General features: G+C 59.8%; 2 protein-coding genes across 6 annotated transcripts in view; one reads left to right on the forward strand and one right to left on the reverse strand.

The window, feature by feature from the left end:
- On the forward strand, nt 1–12,447 carry CHADL (chondroadherin like). Of its 2 annotated transcripts, XM_047786159.1 has the most exons (6): nt 2–203; nt 1,656–1,824; nt 2,569–4,266; nt 4,768–4,934; nt 5,902–6,100; nt 12,230–12,447. In XM_047786159.1, the coding sequence occupies exons 1-6, from the start codon at nt 196–198 to the stop codon at nt 12,254–12,256; spliced, it is 2,268 nt and encodes a 755-aa protein (XP_047642115.1). In that variant the 5' UTR covers nt 2–195; the 3' UTR covers nt 12,257–12,447. The 2 variants fall into 2 exon arrangements, with proteins under 2 accessions (XP_047642114.1, XP_047642115.1); XM_047786158.1 differs by lacking the exon at nt 12,230–12,447 and having other exon boundaries at nt 1–203; nt 5,902–6,373.
- L3MBTL2 (L3MBTL histone methyl-lysine binding protein 2) overlaps nt 11,487–20,871 on the reverse strand; it is a 19,920-nt gene continuing 10,535 nt past the window's right edge. Inside the window, exons 7-17 of one of the 4 annotated variants that reach the window (XM_047786162.1) lie at nt 20,250–20,384; nt 19,872–19,960; nt 16,876–17,074; nt 16,427–16,503; nt 16,155–16,259; nt 15,065–15,212; nt 14,623–14,705; nt 14,173–14,407; nt 13,631–13,699; nt 12,302–12,418; nt 11,487–11,975 (exon numbers count right to left, since the gene is read on the reverse strand). In XM_047786162.1, the coding sequence (XP_047642118.1) occupies nt 11,863–11,975; nt 12,302–12,418; nt 13,631–13,699; nt 14,173–14,407; nt 14,623–14,705; nt 15,065–15,212; nt 16,155–16,259; nt 16,427–16,503; nt 16,876–17,074; nt 19,872–19,960; nt 20,250–20,384 (1,370 nt within the window). In that variant the 3' untranslated portion in view covers nt 11,487–11,862. Of the gene's footprint in view, nt 11,976–12,301; nt 12,419–13,630; nt 13,700–13,924; nt 13,981–14,172; nt 14,408–14,622; nt 14,706–15,064; nt 15,213–16,154; nt 16,260–16,426; nt 16,504–16,875; nt 17,108–19,871; nt 19,961–20,249; nt 20,385–20,871 lie in introns of those variants that run through there. The other 3 variants (XM_047786161.1, XM_047786160.1, XM_047786164.1) reach the window with 3 other exon arrangements.

Here is a 20,871-nt window from a genome sequence, read left to right on the forward strand (position 1 = left end):
TGTAACTCCAGCCACCGCTCCCGCTGTGCCCGCCCCTCCGCCCCTCCCTCACCTCACAATGCCTCCCATTCAGCCCTGTCCCCGCTGGCAGGTCTGCGGGCCGGGAGGGGGGCTCCTGCCGGCGTCCAGGCGGGGACCGTCGCCGGCCTTTCCCTGTGCCGGGTGCCTCCAGGCTGGACCGGCCAGGCAGTCAGCATGGCGGGGTGAGTCTTTGGGCCCTGGGGTTGGAAGGAGGGGTTAGAGAAGCAGAGTGGCTGCAGGCAAGCCCCTGCCCCCTTTTGGGGCCTGTTGGGGGCTCTGGGAACCGCCTGGGCAGAGGCTGTCCAAGGGGCATCCAAAGTGGATTCTAAGGAAGGCGGTGAGCATGGCTGCTGCCCCCGGGAGCTCCCCTGAGCTAGTCCTCCAGGATCCTGAGAGCTCGGCAGCCATCGGAGGCCTGAGCACTTGTCCTTCATGGCGCTGTCCCCACGGGCCACCCCCTCTCGGGCCTGCCCTGGGCCTCAGCCTCACCACAGACTCTAGAAGGTGCCACTAGCTCCAAGGCTGGGCCAGACCCTGGGAAGTCAAGGTGACTGAAAAACAGGTGGTGACAACCCCATGAGCAGAAATGGGGGACACTCAAGGTGGGAGCCAGCCCAGGGGTCAAGGAAGGGCCACCCAGAGAGCTGAGGACGAGGGAAGAGCTGGGATGGGGGTGTCACAGGCAGAGAGGAGGGAGCCCCATTCTTGGTGCTTCTGGTGAGGCTGACACTGAGGGATCTGAGCAGATGCCAGATGGGGGATGAGGAGTCAGGACTTTCCAGCAAAGGCAGTGAGGAGACGCTAGAGGGTGTTCAGCTGAGGGTCTGGAAAGTTCCCTCTGGTTGGTGGTGGTGAGTGGCGCACTGGGGAAGCCAGGAGCGCCAGCGTGGCGGCAGGGTCCCTCTGAAGAGGCTGGCAGGGCTGAGAGGTGAGAGGGTCCAAATGGAAAAATGGCTCGTTGGGGAGTGGGTGGACAGACCCTGCCCTAAGCACAGCCCCAAGGCCCTGGCCTCAGTTCCCCATCCCAGTCCAGGCTGGCACTAAGATGAGAAAGGACAACAGAGCAATAAACAGGAGGGAAGTCGGAGCCACACACTTGCCTGTCAGCACAGCTCTGACCAGCCATTAAAGTGCCTCAAAGCTCTCAGATCCCCAAGTCTTGCCTCCCAGCTCGAGCCAGGCCTGAGTCCACCCCTCCAACTGCTGGGCTGTCCTCCGAGGTGGGTGCCATCGTGCCCCGCCACCGTGTGCTGATGCCACATCTGTCTGAGCAATGGCTGATTCTCCTTCCACCACCAGCCTTGCCCTGGGAGGTCAGGGCTCCCTCCGACCTGGAGCCTCTCCGCAGCCTGGGCACACTGAGAACTGCCTTTGACAAAGCTTCACGGAGCCACTGGGCAGACAACCAGAGACACTCGCCAGGGGGCCTGTCTGAGTCTGTTTCCTCAAGTGTAAAACAGGAGTAACGATGGAACCTCTGCTTGGGAAGGGCTGGAGGCTCAGGGTGACGACAGCTTCCCTGGGGCCCAAGGAGGAAGACATCTGAGTGGCTCTAGGAACAAGAGCTGGGGCTCAGTGAGTGCAGTGTGGACCCCTTGCTCCTGTGGACGACTGAACCTTCCTCTCTCTCCCAGGCCCCAGAGCATCTCCTTGGTGCTGCTGCTTCCTCTGCTGCTGCCACTGGGGCCAATCTGGCATGCAGCTGCCCAGCGCTGCCCACAGACCTGCATCTGTGACAATTCCAGGCGTCACGTGGCCTGCCGGCATCAGAACCTCACTGAGGTGCCAAATGCCATTCCTGAGGTCAGCAGGGCAAGTGGGGTGGGGGTGATAGCAGGAGGAGCCTGCACCGGCACCAATAGATATGCCACTGCCTGGCTGGGAGGCCTTGCAAGTCACTTTTCCTCTCTAAGCCTCAATCGTCACATCTGTAAAACAAGAATGATAATAACCAACAACAGGGAGACAACCTATTGAAAATCTTGGAGTTCTCATTGTGGTGCAGTGGAAACGAATCCGACTGGTATACACCCCTGGCCTCCATCAGTGGGTCGGGGATCCAGCGTTGCTGTGAGCCGCCGTGTAGGTGGCAGCTGTGGCCCTGATTCGACCCCTAGCCTGGGAACTTCCATATGCCGTGGGTGTGGCCCGAAAAAGCAAAAAAACAAAAATAATAATAATAAATAATCCTATGACTGAAACAAGTTAGGAGACCTATATGGATACTGAACTAAGTACAGGCCCTACAGCAGAGAACTGGGATACACTGGGATAAGAGACGGTCTCTGCCCTATGGAGTCAAGCGCTAGAGAGGAAGAGAGAAGCAGGCCGTGACCATTCAATGCACAAGGTGCCAGAGTGGGGGATATCCAGGTGGCTGGGGAGGAAGGCTTCCCAGAGGTGGTGTCAGGATGACTAGAATAAGGGAAACGTGAGGGGAGGAGAGTGTTCCAGGTCAGGGCACAGCACGTGCAAAGGCTGGGGTCAGCAAGGGGCACAGGCCGTGGTCCTTGTGCTGCTCAGCCTCCCCTACCTCTCCCTGCTCAGCTGACCCAGCGGCTGGACCTCCGGGGCAACGTGCTGAGGGTGATCCCTCCAGCTGCCTTCCAGGACCTGCCTTACCTGACACACCTGGACCTGCGGCACTGCCAGGTGGAGCTGGTGGCCGAGGGCGCCTTCCGCGGCCTGGGCCGCCTGCTCCTCCTCAACCTGGCCTCCAACCGCCTGAGCGCACTGCCCCAGGAGGCGCTGGACGGGCTGGGCTCGCTGCGGCGGCTGGAGCTGGAGGGGAACCTGCTGGAGGAGCTGCGGCCGGGGACGTTCGGGGCGCTGGGCGCGCTGGCCACGCTGAACCTGGCCCACAACGCCCTGGTCTACCTGCCGCCCATGGCCTTCCAGGGGCTGGTGCGCGCCCGCTGGCTGCAGCTGTCCCACAACGCGCTCAGCGTGCTGGCCCCCGAGGCCCTGGCCGGCCTGCCCGCCCTGCGCCGGCTCAGCCTGCACCACAACGAGCTGCAGTCCCTGCCGGGGCTGGCCCTGTCCCAGGCCCGCGGCCTGGCCCGCCTCGAGCTGGGCCACAACCCCTTCACCTACGCGGGCGAGGAGGACGGGCTGGCGCTGCCCGGCCTGCGGGAGCTGAGGCTGGAGCACGGGGCACTGCAGGCCCTGGACCCCAGGGCCTTCGCCCACTGCCCCCGCCTGCACACCCTGGACCTCCGTGGGAACCAGCTGGACGCCCTGCTGCCGCCGCAAGGCCCGGGGCAGCTGCGCCGGCTGCGGCTGCAGGGGAACCCGCTGTGGTGCGGCTGCCGCGCGCGGCCGCTGCTCGAGTGGCTGGCGCGTGCGCGCGTGCGCTCGGACGGCGCGTGCTGGGGGCCGCGGCGCCTGCGCGGCGAGGCCCTGGAGGCCCTGCGGCCGTGGGACCTGCGCTGCCCGGGAGCCGGGGCGCTGGAGGACGAGGAGGAGGAGCTGGCGGCCGCGCGGCCCCGCGCCCCAGCCGGCGCCCCCAAAGAGGAGGCCGGGGCGGCCCGGCCCTGCCCGCGCGCCTGCGTGTGCGTCCCCGAGTCCCGGCACAGCGGCTGTGAGGCCCGGGGCCTGCGCGCCGTGCCCCGCGGCTTCCCCAACGACACCCAGCTCCTGGACCTGAGGCGGAACCACTTCCCCGTGGTGCCGCGAGCGGCCTTCCAGGGCCTGGGCCGGCTGGTGTCGCTGCATCTGCAGCACTGCGGCATCACAGAGCTGGAGGCGGGCGCCCTGGCGGGCCTGGGCAGCCTGATCTACCTCTACCTCTCTGACAACGGGCTCTCAGGCCTCAGCGCTGCCGCCCTCGAAGGGGCGCCCCGCCTTGGCTACCTGTACCTAGAGCGCAACCGCTTCCTGCAGGTGCCAGGGGCCGCCTTGGGCGCCTTGCCCAGCCTCTTCTCCCTGCACCTCCAGGACAACGCCGTGGACCGCCTGGCACCCGGGGACCTGGCAGGCGGGCGGGCCCTGCGTTGGCTCTACCTGAGTGGGAACCGTCTCACCCAAGTGTCCCCTGGGGCGCTGGGCCCAGCTCAGGAGCTAGAGAAGCTGCACCTGGACAGGAACCAGCTGCCAGAGGTGCCCACTGAGGCCCTGGAGGGGCTGCCTGCCCTCCTGGAGCTGCAGCTCTCAGGGAACCCGCTCAGGGCCCTGCAAGAGGGGGCCTTCCGGCCCGTGGGCCACTCGCTGCAGCACCTCTTCCTGAACAGCAGTGGCCTGGAGCAGGTGGGCACAGAGGTACGGGGGTGGGTGGAGACAGCGCAAGGCCCTACATGGCTTGTGTTCCTTCAGCAAACACTGCCGCCCTGCAGCAGCAGGCCCAAGGCTGGGTGTAGGGTCCCTGCCTCAGGGAGCTCAGGTGTGGGCCACAGACCAGGCAGGATCCTGGGCCACACGAAGGGGCTTGCCAGGGAGGGCACTGCCAAGCCCTGGAGAAGGGAGGAACCTGGGTGCATAGGGTTTCCTACTTTGTGGGGAGGGCTTTGCCATTATGAGGGGAATCCGAGGGTAGCTGAATGAGCTATGAAGTGGGGGTCTGGGTGACTTGCAAAGGGCAAGTGCTTTGGCTCTGGGCCAACCTGGCTCCACCCCAGCACTGCCCTTCCTGCCCACCTCAGGCTCTCTACGCCTCTCCTGTTGGGGGAGCATGGGTGGGGCTCCCTTCCAGGCCTGGGGGTGGGACGGACCTGGCAGGAGCTCACACCAGGGCCTGACACCTTCTTGCAGATTTCTCCTGGGGCCTTCTTGGGCCTGGGACCCCAGCTCCAGAGCCTGTACCTGCAGAAGAACCAGCTGCAGGCTTTGCCCCCGCTGCCCGGTCTCCGCCAGCTGGAGCTTATTGACCTTAGTGGCAATCCCTTCCATTGTGACTGCCAGCTGCTCCCGCTTCACAGGTGAGCACCCCCACTCACCCCCCACCCCCGCCCCAGCCAGGGTCCCACCGGCTGCAGTCAAGCCTCCACCATCTCCGCAGGGCACCACGTCGGCACCAACTGAGCACCTTTGGCAGGGGAGGGTCCTGCCAGGGCCAGCTACCCTTCTTGGGGGAGCCAGACATCTGCAGGGCTTGGGGTGGCCTTCTCTGAGCCTCTCTTCCCTCATCCATAAAGTGGGCATGAAATCCACTCAGCCTAGTGGGGCGGGACCTCGTAATTGTGTGGAGACACTCTACGTAATTGCATAAGAGAGCAGTAAGAACCCCGGAGTCTGTGACCCGGGTTCGAGTCCAGCTCTTTCCTTGACTGTCTGACTTGGAGCCATGACACCTTTCTGCCATTTCCTCACCCGTCAAGGGGATGATAGTGATTACGTCTGCCTGGTGGTGGTTGGTTCTAAGAATCACATTATTATTATTAATATTATTATTAGCATTGCCTTTTAGGGCCGCACCCATGGCTTATGGAAGTACCCAGGCTAGGAGTCCAATCAGAGCTACAGCTGCTAGCCTATGCCACAGCCACAGCCACGCCAGATCCAAGCCACGTCTAACCTACACCACAGCTCATGGCAACATTGGATCCTTAACCCACTGAGCGAGGCCAGGGATTGAACCCCTGTCCTCATGGATATTAGCTGCTGAGCCACAATGGGAACTCCAGGAATCACATTAAATTAGCTCCTCTAAATCGGTTTGAATGGTGCCTGGGTCAGCAGCCCTCTGTTTATTACTATCCCCGTTTTACAGGGAGGGGTTGAGATTTGAAGTGACTTGCTGGGGGTCGCGTTAATTGGTGCGAGGCTGAGCCAGGATTCTCGAGTCTGCTCTCACTCGGCCCCACTGCCCCCACATTCCTGAGGACCTCCTCACGCCACGCTGGAAAGCTCAGCACAGCAGCTTCTCTGAACCCTCTTTCTCCCCAGGTGGCTCACTGGGCTGAACCTGCGTGTGGGAGCCACCTGTGCCACCCCTCCCAGTGCCCGAGGCCAGAGGGTGAAGGCTGCAGCTGCTGTCTTTGACGCCTGCCCCGGTGGGGCCGCCAGGAAGGCCAAGCGGACGCCAGCCCCCAGGCGTGGTGCCCAGAGAACTCCCAGGAAGAGAAGACAGCACGGAGCAGACAAGGTTAGCCAGAGAGCAGCTGCGGGGTGGCCTTGACGGATGGGTCAGGTTCCAGAGTCCCCTGGGGTAGCAGGGATCTGACTCATCTTGGTTTGCAGTTTCATGTGGTTCTAGAGCTGGGCCGTGACCCTTTTGCTTCCGATCAGTAATGTCCATCCCCTCCTAACCTCCTTCACCTCTGAGCTAAGCCCAGGGTGGGCGTGTAAGGAAATAACTTTATGCTATTTCATCCTGTGGGACAGTGGCCTTTCTGATTAAACCACAGCATCCCTGGCCCCTGTGTGTCCGTGAGAGTGACTTATTGCTGGACGGCTGTTGATTCAGCACTCCCTACCCCCACCCAACCCCCGCTGCCGCCCCTGATCTCAGGGGCCTCGCTCGCCCTGGGCCAGGAAGAGCAGGAGTGCGGGTGTGTTGGTGCCACAGGTCGGCCTCCATCACCCCCTTGGCCTTACGTTTGCCATCCTGACAAATCCCCTCACAACGCAGTGCTCAGTTGTAGCAAAATCTTGCAGCTCATCAGAGAAGATGGAGCAGGAGGACATGGGCGCCCCATCCACATGGGGGACCCTGCAGTGTGCTGCGGGTACACAGGGGAGGCAGGCCTTAAAGGGAAACCCTGAGCAGAACAGGGGGGCTCTGGGAAGGTGGGGAGAGGGCTCTGCCTGCCTCTGGAGTTTAATGATTTGGGGGCACCTGATGGTGTTTGTATTAGTTTCCTAGGGCAGAACAGGGGGGCTCTGGGAAGGTGGGGAGAGGGCTCTGCCTGCCTCTGGAGTTTAATGATTTGGGGGCGTCAGATGGTGTTTGTATTAGTTTCCTAGGGCAGAACAGGGGGGCTCTGGGAAGGTGGGGAGAGGGCTCTGCCTGCCTCTGGAGTTTAATGATTTGGGGGCGTCAGATGGTGTTTGTATTAGTTTCCTAGGGCTGCTGTTGGCAAGGACAACAAACCGCGTGGGTAGAACACCAGGAATTTATTGTCTCACTGTTGTGAGGATAGAGGTCTGAGGTCAAGGTGTCAGCAGGGCTGTGCTCCCTCTGAAGGCTCCAGGGGAGCCTTCCGTGCCCCCTCCAGCTTCTGGTGGCCTCAGATGTCCCCTGGCTGCAGCAGCACAACTCCAGTCTCTGCCCGTGCCGTCACATGGCGTCTCCATCTCTTCATGTCATTTTCCTGCATCTCTGTGTCCACATTCCCCCCTTTTATAAGGACATGAGTCATCAGAGGAGGGCCCACCCCAGTGACCTCATTTTAACATATCACCTCTGTGGAGACCGTTTTTGTTTTGTTTTGCTTTTTTAGGGCTGCAGATGTGGCATTATGGAAGTTCCCAGGCTAGGGTTTGAATCAGAGCTGCAGCTCCTGGGCTCTGCCACAGCCACGGCAACGCCAGATCCGAGCTGCCTCTGTGACCTACACCGCAGCTCGAGGCAAGGCTGGATCCTTAGTCCACTGAGCAAGGCCAGGGATTGAACCCGCGACCTCATGGATTATTAGTCGGGTTTGTAACCCACTGAGCCACGATGGGAACTCCCTGGAGACCCTGTTTCTAAGTAAGTTTTCATTCAGAGGTATAGCTTCTTTGTGGGGACGTAATCAACCCGAAACAGTGTTCCCTATGGGGATGGGCTGGGAGCGGGAAAGGAACCCCTAAAAAGAGCCCAGGCTGAAGGTGAGCGTTTCGGGCTTGGAAACGAGACTGGGAACCTGAGCGACTGACCACAGCCGTCCTCATCTGAGCGACACGTGCGCGGCGCTTTCTGCAGGAACGGCGCTCACACGCAGCGTCGGTGCCCTCTCCCTGCGGGAGCGCGTGTGGGCGCTGAGCTCTGCTCAGGAGCAGCGGCCTTGGTGGGTCCACTCACCTCCCCGTCAGGGCTTCCTTCTAAAGACCGGTCCCCGCAGCCCCAGAGTATGGTGGCTGCGATGGTGTTTGGGACTTCTCAGCCGCTGCCGGCCACCCACCGTTTCTGTTATGGAGATGCTGTGCCACCAGTGCCAGCCCCGATCTAGGTTTTTTGTTTTCACTTTGTTGAAAGTGGCCGTTCCTCCCAGGAATACAAAGGCAGTGGAGAAGGGTAAGGGCCCTGAGCCCTGGCATTGTGTGCTGGGCTGGGGGTGCTCACCTGGCTCAAGGCACTCAGCTGGGGGTCATGTGACAGATGAACCTGGCTGTCACCCACTGCTGTCACTTGTCAGTTTAAGCCACCAAGTTACTAAAGTTTAATGAGCCTTTTTCTTATCTGCAAAATGAAGTCAGCATGTCCTCACCGGATTACCATGAAGATGAAATAAGCCGTGTGGGGTAAGGATCCGGTACTGCCACAAACTGCAGCATAGGCCCCAGCTGTGGCTCAGATCTGGTGTTTCTGTGGGTGTGGTGTCGGCCGCAGCTGCAGCTCTGGTTTGCACCTGGGTGGGGAACTTCCATGTCACAGATGTGGCCATAAAAAGAAAAAGACAACAAATAAGCTGTGTGAACTAGTGCCCGGCACAGTTACCAAGAGCAGCTCCCTTGGCTACACTGGAGGGTCGGGTGGCCGTAAAGGAAAGGGCAGGAGGCCTCGTCCGGTGTTTGCATTTGGGCTGACCCACACCAGGGAGCCACACAAGACTCGGGCTTGGCCTTTGGGGAACTTGGGGTTTGGGGAGAGGGCACTGGTGAACTGTAAGAGTGCAGCGTGCTGTTGCTATGGAGACGGGGCACTCAGGAGATGACAGGCGCACTCGTTTATTGCTCTGCACCTTCCGGCTCATCTTTGGAGCGGGCGCCATGGGCTGGCACATTAGAAGGCACTTTTTTTTTTGTCTTTTTGCCTTTTCGAGGGCCGCTTCCTCCAGCATATGTAGGCTTCCAGGCTAGAGGTTCAATCGGAGCTATAGTCACCGGCCTACGCCAGGGCCACAGCAACGTGGGATCCGAGCCGCATCTGCAACCTACACCACAGATCACGGCAACGCCGGATCCTTAACCCACTGAGCGAGGCCAGGGATGGAACCCACAACCTCATGGTTCCTAGTCGGAGTCCTTAACCACTGCACCAGGACGGGAACTCCTAGAAGGCACTCTTGCTAAGGACATACCGACAAAATGGACTTCAGGAAAGGGATTGAATTATCTCATACAGGCTAAGTATGGAGAGGCCAGACTGGGGCTTTAATGGCAGCTAAACTTGTTCTCCAGCTCTGCATCCTTATCCTGGGGCTTCCGTTGTCCACAGCATCTGTAAGCATCACTTCTTCATTCAGGAAGAAGCAACTAAAGGCAGAAATGCCAGACAGGTCCCAGAAGCATTTCAGCCAGAACTGGATCCTTTAACTGCAAGAGCATCAGGGATAATGAATTCCTCTCAGCTGGGCAGGTCACGGCCCAGCAAGACGCCTGAGCAGACCAAGGCGGGGTGGGGGGGAGGGAGGAAAGGGGGTGCCAGCCCACTGGAGGACCATCACCGTCACCACTTAAGTCTGTGTGTGAGGTGGGGGTGGGGAAGGCATGGCCCCCCTGTCCTGGGACCTGCCCCATTCTTGGTTGTCGCTGTGTCCCATGCCTCGTCATGCTCTGGGGGAATTCAGGCTGTGAGTGCTTTCTAGGCCTGGTTCCTGTACCACATGGGCCTGCATAGTGCATTTGTTTGATTATTTCCTTTACTGCCACACCCACGGCATATGGAGGTTTCTGGGTTAGGGACTGAATCAGAGCTTCATCTGCCGGCTACAACACAGGTGTAGCCACAGATCCAAGCCATATCTGCGACCTGTGCTGCAGATGGCAGCCACGCTGGGTCCCCAGTCCATTGAGCGAGGCCAAGGATTGAACCCTCATCCCCATGGATACTATGTTGGGTTCTTAACCTGATAAGCCACAACTAGAACTCTGCATAGTGCATTCAGAAAAAGAAACGGGGAGTTCCCTTCGTGGCTCAGTGGTTAATGAACCTGCCTAGGAATCATGAGGATGTGGGTTCCATCCCTGGCCTCAGTCGGTTAAAAATCTGGCGTTGCCGTGAGCTGTGGTGTGGGTCACAGACGTGGCTCGGATCCCACGTTGCTGTGGCTGTGGTGTAGGCCAGCAGCTGTAGCTCCAATTCGACCCCTAGCCTGGGAACTTCCATATGCGGGGGTGTGGCCCTAAAAAGCAAAAAAAGAAAGAAAAGGAAAAGGGCTAAGCTCTCTGAACTGACAGGAAAACAGCTCCCCTTGGGCTGGTCGCCCGTCTTTGGGTGACACCAATAACTGGGTCCTGAGCACACCTATGGTCAGTGCCCTACTGGGCAAGCATGGCCAGTGGTAGCTGGACACCCACCCACCACGCTCTCTCCACAGGCTGAGGAGAGGCCTGGCACACCTCAGGTTTCAGGAAGAGAAGAGACAGTGGGTCACAGGAAGGAGTTTCAAAGGAGATTAACTGGGAAAAATAAAAGCAGCTGCAACTTGGGCAGACGCTAGGTGAACTTACAGAATTTCAGAGGGAATTGGATTATGGAGTTAAGAGGGGCACAGGCAGTGAGGAACAGGAACCAGGGAGTGTGTCCCTTGCCCTCCCCCAGGAGCTCCTGTAGGGCCACCTCAGCCAGCAGGGCTGCCCACTCCCCACTGTTGAGGCCCGATGACTTCTGGCAGGGCCAGACCTGACTCTGGTTAATAGGGAGAAGGGGAGGGGTTCCCACTGCAGTGTAATGGGATGGGCAGGGGTCTCTGGAGCAGGTTTGATCCTCGGCCTGGCACAGTGGGTTAAGAACCCGACGATGCGGCGGCTTGTAGATTGCAACTGCGGCTCAGACCTATTTCTGGCCCGGGAACTCCATATGCTGCGGGGCGGCCAAAAAAACAAAGCAAAACAAAACAAATAGGGGGAAGGGGAATGAAAAGGTCATGTCATCGCCAGGCTGGGCTCCAGCGCAGATAAAGGTTAATGCCGGAGGCAGGCTCCCTCTCAGGCCACAGACGCTCGTGTACACACGCGGAGCTCACCTTCCTGCCCTGCTGCCCTGCCCACCTCTCCAGTAGCACAGGGCTGGTGCACTCTTTCCCACCAAGGCCCCTGCAAACCCCCAATGCCAGGGAACAGACCCTGCCTTTGAGCCACTGTAATTTTCGAAATGGATGTGGTATGGAGCTCCCTGGTAGCTCAGTGGGTTAAGGACCCAGTGTTGTCCCTAGCCTAGGAACTTCCAAATGCCGAGGGTGCAGGGGTGGGGGAGTCAGTCAGTCCTCATGCCGAAAAAGAAAACAGGTCAAGGCCACCTCACAAGTCACCAAAACCTGTGTAGCCTGGTCACTGCTGCTCAGCTGCCGGCCGGAGCTGGGGCCTGGGGCTCCTGGGAGCGCAGAGCAGAGCGCCAACCCCAGAGGCCGGGAAGGCTCTTCCGCTTGCTGAAGAGGTTGCACCACTTGCATCAGTCAGGGGACTGTCTCCCCTGAGTGCCGCTCCAGGCCTTTATTTATGACTTGCTCAGGCAGGAGCGTGTGCACGTGTGCCATGCCTCCACCACCACCCAGTGTGTCCCCCACCCCTGCAGTTGAGGGACACGGTGGGTGTGGAGGGGCGGTAGTAAGGAGCTCTGGCTGGAGAGGGAGCCGCTCGCGGCGCGTCTGCAGGTCTCGGGCAGCCCTGGCCGCGCAGGCCCGGCCGGAGGAGACCCTGGCTGTTCCTTCGGTGCCTGGCCTCGCGGCACCAGGCCGATTTTACACAAAAAAGCTCAGTCTCCAAAGGAAGGGCGTGGAGGGTGGTGGCGGCAGCGGCGGCCAGGCTGGCAGCGAGGCGGGCTCAGTCGTCTGTCTCCTGCTTGATGCTCTCGATGGGCACAGGCAGCTGGGGACTCGGGGCCTTGTCGGGCGAGGCCACGTCCAGGTGCTCTTCCTTCACGCGCACGGTGATGACTGAGGAGGGAGAGGAGCGCGCCTGACCCCGGGCAGGGCTCAGGGCCTGGCTTCCCACAGACAGGCCCTCGGCACCGGGCGAGGAGAGGCCCTGGCCAGGTGGGCAGGCAGCAGGGGAGGCCCCACCCTGCGGGCCCAGAGGAAAGGCTCCTTTCAGCGTTGGCTGGGTGTTTGGGAAGCCTGGGCCCAGGGGGCTAAGGGCGGCTTTGTGCCCAGCACACCCCCTTCAGCCTGAGTCTGCTCTCCCGCGCCAGGTGGGGAAGGAGCAGGCCTGCCTCTGAGCCCCAGAGCCGCCGGCCGCCTGGACCCGCGCAGGAGGCTCTTACTCTCATCAGGAACGGGCTCCGACGAGATCTTCTCTGTGGCCTGCAGGTCATCCTCCAGCAGGGGCTTCTTGGACCCCTGTCTGAGGGGCCGGGTCTTGGTTGGTGGTATTCTTTTTCCTTTGAATAAAAACAGAATGTGGAGTTCCTGTCATGGCTCAGTGGTTAATGAATCCGACTAGGAACCATGAGGTTGCGGGTTCCATCCCTGGCCTTGCTCAGTGGGTTAAGGATCCGGCGTTGCCGTGAGCTGTGGTGTAGGTCACAGATGCGGCTCGGATCCCACGTTGCTGTGGCTCTGGCATAGGCCAGTGGCTACAGCTCCAATTCAGCCCCTAGCCTGGGAACCTCCATATGCCGCAGGAGCGGCCCTAGAAAAGGCAAAAATAAATAAATAAAAACAGAATGAAATCCAGGTTGGGGATGTATCCATGTGAAGTGCAAGGGCTGGGTCTCCCCCCAGCGGGCAGGCAGTGCAGAAGGCCCCCACTGGGGAGGTAGAAGGCCCGACCTCTGACCTCACCCCTAGGACTGCCCGGGGCTCAGAGGTTTTCTCCAAGAAAAGATTAATTTCATGCACCCCACCTGTGGTTATTAAGCTTCCCTTTTCTTTTTCTTCTTTTGGCTGCTCTGAGGCATGTGGAAGTTTCTGAGCCAGGGTGGAACCTGTGCTACAGCAGCAACCGGGTCACGGTTGACAATGCCAGATCCTTAGCTTGCTGTGCCACAAGGAAACTTCAAGCTTCCCTTTTCTGATCCTTTTCCCACCTCTGAAGTGTGACTTTGCCAGCCCTTGGTTTTGAAGGGCACAAGGTCCTGCCACTTGATCAACTCCACACCCTCGCAGGGTCTTAATTCTGCCTGGGGACCAGAACTGCTTCCTCTCTGCATGGTGCCACGGCAGGGGCCACCTCTCCAGCCGAGAACAGCCCTGCCTGTGGAGATGTCCCCGGAGCTTGGAGGCTGCCCTTGCTCCCACCCACTGGGGGTCACCAGGGAACACAACAGCCTTGGGGAGCAGCTTCCAGTCCTCTGGTACCTTTTAATTTCAAACCCAGCGGCACACATCGCCTCAGGCCATGGCTCCCCTTCTCTCTCAAATACAACCTCTTGTCCCTTTTCCTGGCCATCCTGACCACTGCCAAAGACCAAAGACCCCCTACTTATGATCTGGGTCCCTGAACACCCGGAGTGACTGACGGGCCCATTGGGCAAAGGGCGGGAGCATGAACCAGGCTACCTAAGTGGCGACCCGCCACCTCGGCTCCCCAGGACGCAGGCTCAGCTGCTGCCAGGCCCCCACCAGCCAGGCAGCTTTAGAGCCTCACTTACTTTTCTTCCCGAACTGTTTCTTTCTCTTCTTTGTGGCCTCTTTGGCCTTCAGAGGTGTGGTGGGCTCTGCTGTTGACAGGCAGGAACAAGAGGTGAGGCTCAGACACAGGCTACAAGCACATCCCGAGACCCCTGCCCACCCCTCACTGGCCCCCCTTATGCAGGGACACCCCCAGAAGGAAAGCCAGAGCTGGGCAGTGAGAACAGGGAGGGGGCTGCGGGGAGGGACCGGAGCACAGCCGTCCCTTCTTCCCACCCCATGGGCAGGGCTCCCGGAGGGACCTGGGGATTTACCTGGGTGCACAGGGGCACGAGCATATGACAGAGTGGGCAAGGTCAAGGAAGGAGCTCTGCAGGCCAGAGGGAGAGGGAGACAGAGAAGTCAGGGGGAGGGAGGCAGGGGCCACTCTTCTCGGAAGTGGTCCGGGAGCGTCTCCATCTCATGCCAGAGAACGAGGGGGACACAGGGCAGGGGGAGTGATTGGCAGGAAGGAAAAGGAAGAGCAAAGTCAAGAGCCGCTTAGGGCCGTGAGAGCCCAGACCTGTGGCCACGGGCGGCTGGAGCTGGTAGCCGGTGAGCTCACACCAGCCGACGGGGTAGATGTCCGGGGACTCGCAGTCCACCCACTGGTCGTACTCGCTGTCCCAGCCGTCGAAGTGGATGCTGAGGAGCCGATGCACCACCCGCTTCACGGTGGCCACACAGATGAGCCGGGGCTCCATCAGGTCCACAGCCTCCAGCTTCATGCCCACCTTGAAGCCGTGGTTGGGGCAGTCCTGGGGGAGGGAGCAGGGCAGGTTCCTCTGACCAGTGATCCCACCGCACTCTGTGCCCACACCACCCCCTGGGAAAGGGACCGGCTGAACTGCTTGGCTCGGGGCTGGCGTTGGAGTTTGCAGCCGGTCTCAGCAGCACAGACTCAAGGAAAGGGGTGGGAACAGGCAGGGCCGTCCCAAGGCCACCCCGGGCCCCTGCCTCCTGGTCCCCTCACCATGTTGAAGAGTCTCGATGGCGCCGCTTTCGCCTTGGTCGTCTCCAAGTAGGTCTCCCAGCTGAAAGTGTGAGCCTCGTACCCTGGAGCAGTGGAAAGTCCGGCTGAGGGCCGAACGGGAGCCGGAGAGAGTTCCGCCAAGCCCCCCATGGCCAAGGGCACCCACAGCTCGGTCAGGACCCAGCCCGGAGTCTCCGCAGGAGCCTTCTCCCTCCTCCCCTGGCTGGTACCTGCTAGGACCTGGCTCTGTCCTACAGGCGGTTCACTGCTCACCGAGCCACGTACCAGCCACGGGGCGAGCCAGCCCAGACTAAGGGCTGGTGGTGACCTCGGGTAGCTCTGTCACCTCTCCAGTCCTCAGGCACCTCAAGCTCCAAGGTCTAGCAGGGTCTAGCAAGGCCAGGAATCAGGGCCTCACCCTGCCCCTTCCAGCTCGTCTTACCTTTCGGGGGTGTAAGCTCGATGTCGTTCTTCTGGCAGAAGGTGGCTGGGAAGATGGCGTGGGAAGAGGCGTGGTAGCAGAACCAGTCCGAGCCGTCTGTGGAGGGCCCCCCATCCACACAGATCATCAGGTAGCCGTCCAGGAGCACCTAGTGGGCGGTGGGGAGGGGGCGGGGCAGACAGAACACGGCCTCCTGAGCTGCACCCCCAGCCCAGGGCAACGGGGCCACGAGGCGGGTGGATCCACCCGGAGCCAGTTCTCAGCTGTCGCTGAGCCACTTCAGAGCACTGAGCACTCGTGCAGCCCGTAATCGTGGGATCTCTGGGCTTCCTCACTAGACAGCAAATGCTGTGCCAGCAGGAATGCCGTCTGCCCTTTGGTCACTGGGTTCTCGGGGTGAGCACATGGGCCCAGCCTGGAGACGTGCTGGATGGACAATCGGCATGTCCCCCAGTTTGCTCCCCAGGCGGCGGTGGCAAGGTCTGCAGCAAAGCCAGCCGGCTGTGGCTTTTGGCCAGGCCAGCACTCAAAAGAGATGGCAGGTCTTGGCAGGAAGGCCCCCAGTGAGGGGACAGAGCCAGGCTCAGGCCAGGGCTTCAATCAGCACCTATCCAGTCTGGCTCTGACCGCAACTTGAGAGCAGATGCTGAGTAAGGAGCTAAGGCTCCACTCAGAAAAAGCAGGTGCCGGAGTTCCCGTCGTGGCGCAGTGGTTAACGAATCCGACTAGGAACCATGAGGTTGCGGGTTCGATCCCTGCCCTTGCTCAGTGGGTTAACGATCCGGCGTTGCCGTGAGCTGTGGTGTAGATTGCAGACGCAGCTCAGATTCCCACGTTGCTGTGGCTCTGGCGTAGGCCGGTGGCTACAGCTCCGATTCGACCCCTAGCCTGGGAACCTCCATATGCCGCGGGAGCGGCCCAAGAAATAGCAACAACAACAAAGACAAAAAAAAGAAAAAAAAAGAAAGAAAAAGCAGGTGCCAAAGAGCAGCCAGTACCAGGAAGACGGGATGGACACTGCGTGCCGAGTTCTGCCACCCCCGTGCCCGCAGGAAGCCAGGCGGGAGGCGGGGGCCTGCCCCAAGCTCACCTTGCAGATGGTTGCCACACAGATGTTGCCCAAATTCAGGGGGTCAATGGCCTCTAGCTTCATCCCCTCCTCAAACCAACCGCCTTCCGTGTAGACGGCTCGAACCTAAAAGGAACGGGGCAGCTGGGGAAACTCCAGGCTGGCCCAGGCGAGGCGGGGAAGCAGGCCATCGTGTGGAAGGAAGCGAGGGGGCAGGAACATGCCAGGGAGGAGGCTGCAGGCCCGGGGTGGACGTGCGGCCAAGGGGAACGCGCCTGAGGGCTGGGCCTCACCTTCTTGAACAGGTAAGGAACAGCGTCACAGTAGATCTTCCGGAAGGTGGGGTGGTGGGCCATGTCGCTGCGCCTCTCTTTTAGGGAGACGGCAGATGGGGAAGAGAGAAGTGAAGCTGCTACCAGGGCCACCTCCACGCCTCCCCCAGAAGTGTGGGGCCGCCCTGCCCAGGCTCTAATCCGTATCTTCGTGCCACCCCTGCACTAGGAGGCAGAAGCCCCAGGGCCTCTCTCTGGGGGGGGGGGGGAATTCAGCCCTTAAGACCCGGACTCTTCTCTTCCCACTTGACGTGGGAGAGGATGGGGCCTGTAGCCTCTGGTTTCAATCAGTTTTTACGCTTCAAGCCAAGTGGCCTTGGTCAAGTCCCTCGACCTCTTGGGACCCCTGGTCAAGCACGGCCACCCGCAGGGTACACAGTCACCCCACCGCTCAGCCAGACCCGCGTTACCTGACAGCTTGATGCCGTGCCCGACGCGCCGTGACCAACCCACAGGGTGGATCAGGGGGCTCCACATGTGGCACCAGAAGTCATCGTCGCTGTCGCCGTCCTCGTAGAGGAGCCGTAGGCGACCCCCGATGACCGTGTCCACCACAGCCATGCGGGTCCGTGACACCTGGGACTTGTCCACCACCTCGAGCCGCATGCCCTGCCGGAAGGGGTACTTCATGCTCTCCACCATCTGCAACGACAGCACCAGCCTGCCGTGGCCACGCGGCCTCTCCCCGCCCTGTCTCTTCAAAGAAGCCAGAGGACGGGGAGGGTGCGGCGGAGGCGCCCCGAAGCCCAGGTCAGGAGGCAGGCAGGTGAGCCCTCCTGTCCCCAGGTTCAACCCTGGCTCCAAGTCCCTAGGGTGACACTGATGATATGATGGTCACGACGTGTGCTGGTCAGTCACGGTGATGGGACTTACAAGTCACTTTCCCGACAAAGGAAACAGGGACCCCAGGGAGGTGGGACTTCCTCAGAGTCGCACAGGCTCGCTGGTAGCAGAGCTGGGCTCCAAGAGCTCCAGCCTCGTGCTCTTTCGGGGACCTGCGCTCTGGTCACACAGGTACCCCACATCCCCTCTACCTTCCGGCCCCCAACTGATGGCGCACAAGCCTCGGGGCTAGAGAACCGAGCGCCCTTTGCCTCCGTACATCTAATTTCAGCTCCGGCCCCGCTGAGCAGTGGCTCTGAACAGCTCCCACAGTGCCTCAGTCAGGTTGCCACGTCTCTGACACTGCAAAAGACAGATGCCCACGAGCTGCTGCCCTGGGGGGACCCCTGGGGAGGACTGGAGATTCTGGAGGCTTTGGTGCTGTCCTGCCGGGGGTAGGGGATGGGTGACTAAGCTTTGTGGGGCTTTTCCAGCACCAGGGCGCTGCAGGCTCAGGTGTGGGGACTGAGCCGTGCTTTTCCAAATCCCCCCAGAAGGTCACAAAGCAGCCACCAGGACAGGGATCCTTCAGCCCTCAGCTCAAGGGCGGGAATACACCTGACCCATTTAGCAGATGGAGACGCAGGGTGAGGCCCGGGCTGGGGTCCCCGGTCCACCCCCACCTGGCCTTTTCTGACACGCTCCTTCCCTCTGTGCCTTCTCAGTGTGACCCTGACCCGACCCGACAACACCCTGGTTTAAGGCCACACGCTATGCTAGAACTCGAGGTCTGCAAAGGCAAAGGACAGGTTTAGTATTTTAGCTCTGAGCGCAGAACGAGGCACAGAGGGCGTGCTCAGCTGACTTTTTTCTTGGCTGTGCCTACAGCATATGGACGTTCCTGGGGCAGAGATCGAACCCACACCACAGCAGTGGGCCGAGCCACCGCAGTACCACCACCAGATCCTTCACCTGCTGCACCACAAGAGAACACCCTGATGTTTTTTTTCTGACTGAACATACAAACACATGGATGATGGGCCTTCATTCAAACACTTGACGAAGTCCTTACCTACTGCAGGCATCATAGGGACCCCGCCCTTCTAATCTGTCCACCCCCACTTCTTCAAAGGCAGCTGCTTCTGCAGCCTCCAGCGTGCACTGCGGGCTCTGGGTACGTGACCCTGGGTACGTGCGTGCTTGCTGACCAACTCAGAGCCCTGCTCTGCCACCCAGAATCAAGATCCTTTTAATTTAAGCTGAGGTGAGGCCACCTGGATACTCCTAGTGGCCTGTGTCACCCACAGTCACCTGCCTCATCCTCAAACAAGGGCCAGCTGAGGACAGGAGACGTGCATCCTCAGCTGCCAAACTTGTCACCCGTGCAAAGAACTACAGGAAACAGAGGAGAAAAAGCTAACAGTTCTGTTGGAAAGAATATGAAAAGAAAATTAAAACATAGAGGTAAATGACGAGTGAGTACTACCCACTAGGTTCAAATAAGAGAAAAACAGGTTTTTTTGGTTTTGTTGCTTTGGGCTGCCCTCGCAGCATACAGAAGTTCCTGGGCCACAGCGGTGCCCTGAGCCATGGCGGTGACAACACTGCATCCTTAACCACTAGGCCACCAGGGAAGTCCTAAAATCATTCTTTGAGGTGCTTGGAACCGTTCCTCGTTGAAGGCCAGCGAAGGCCCACAGTTCTCACCAGCGTCCGGGGCCTTGGGTGAGATGGCCCCCCACCAGCTTCTAGGCCGCCCACCAAGCAGAATTCAAATGCTGTATTCTCCACGGAGCCCTTGGCACCTGCTCCTCCTCAGGCCACAAGACCAGTTCAATCACATGTCACAGTGGCGCCTGCCCTGCATTCCCCTGCTTGCTGCTGTGACACTTACTCAGGATGACATGGGAACAACACATGTGAGCATCGGGGTCAGATGTGGCCCAGACACCTACGTGAGCGAGCCGCACAACAGCAGGCCTGGCACACTGGCGGGGGGACCCTGCCTTCACTGTGTGGCCTTGGGAGCCCTCTGAATTTTCACCATGTGTGATTTTTTTGTTAAGGAACTAAATAATTTTCACCATGTGTGATTTTTTTGTGTTAAGGAACTAAATAATTTTTAAAAATTGGAAATGCCACACAGATGATTGAAGCACATCCCTGGTTCAGAATCAAGGCTATTTTGTAATTACTCATGGGCATGACTTCATCTCCTCTGCCAGACTGGAGAGTCCTCAAGGCAGGACTCTGTAGCTCTTGTACTGTGTCCAAGACCAATGATCAGATCTATTGAATGAATGCTCCTGAAAATGCTCGGAGCAAAGGTAAGCATCTAGAAGAACAAATGGCAGACCACACAACATGACTGAGTGGCTGCCCTGGAGTCTGAACCAGGAGGAGCCTGATGGGAGGCTGGGAAGGCGGACGGCAGCCACTGTCCATCCTTTGGAAACCTGGAGCCGCTGAGACTGAGAGGCACAGGAGTCAGAAAAAATACTCCGACGAGCAGCGCGAAGCCCAGATAAAACGGGAGGGGCAGGAAGGAGATGAGTCGGGAGACCCAAAGGGCTCCGGGCCAGACCTTGATGTGGAAATCCACGGGAAGCGTCCTGGAGCCCACCAACCGCTTCATGAGGTAGCCCTTCCAATCGGTGAACTTGGCGTGGATGGCTGTGGAGACAGAGCAGGATCCTGACTAGACGGGCGGCGCTCCCACAGACGGAGCTGCCCTGGGAGCAGCAGAGGGGACTGATCACATGTTCCTGCCTTTCAGGCCACCGATCACCTCATCTTATAAAATCAGGCTCCCCAGCCTGGATCTACCAAGGGGCCTCTGGGACAAGGGGGGACAGGGCACAAGGAGGCAAGTGGGTTCTGATCTGGTCTCAACTAAGTCAGGACACCCCTTCTCCCAAGGACCCTGCAGGAACCGGCAAGGGGAAGGCGCTCAGCAACTCACTCCGCGGGGGCACCAGGATCTTGCTGTTGATGGCACACCAGCCAATGGGGTGGACGTCCACAGTGCCCAGGTTGCACCAGAAGTCATGGCTGGCATCACTTTCAAAGCCTTCGTACCGGAGCAGCACCCGGTACCCTGAGAAGGAAGAGGGAAAGGTACACCCTTAGGCCATCGGTCGCTCTTCTCCAGCCTCAGCTGAACGTTCGCTGCCTGTTCCAATAACTCCTTCCGCAACAGTCAGAGCCCAGAAACACCCATGCCGCTTCCTCAGAAAGCAGCACGGCAGAGTGGTGAGAATCCATCTCCAGCAGGACCAGCTCTGGAATAAACTTAAAAAGCTCTGCGGCCCCTCTAAGGCAGGCAAGAGAATTGCAAGTCCAGTGATCGGGCTTTCTGATTTTGGTTTCCAGGGCTGCATTGGAGGCATATGGAGGTTCCCAGGATAGGGGTCGAATTGGAGCTACAGCTGCCGGCCTACACCACAGTCACCACAACGTGGGATCTGAGCCTTGTGTGTGACCTACACCACAGCTCCTGGCAACAGCAGCTACTTAACCCACCCAGTGAGGCCAGGGATCGAACCTGCATCCTCACAGCTACTATTCAGGTTCATTACCAATGA

Source organism: Phacochoerus africanus, chromosome 7 (assembly GCF_016906955.1).
Source record: "Phacochoerus africanus isolate WHEZ1 chromosome 7, ROS_Pafr_v1, whole genome shotgun sequence".
Taxonomy (NCBI): Eukaryota; Metazoa; Chordata; class Mammalia; order Artiodactyla; family Suidae; genus Phacochoerus; species Phacochoerus africanus.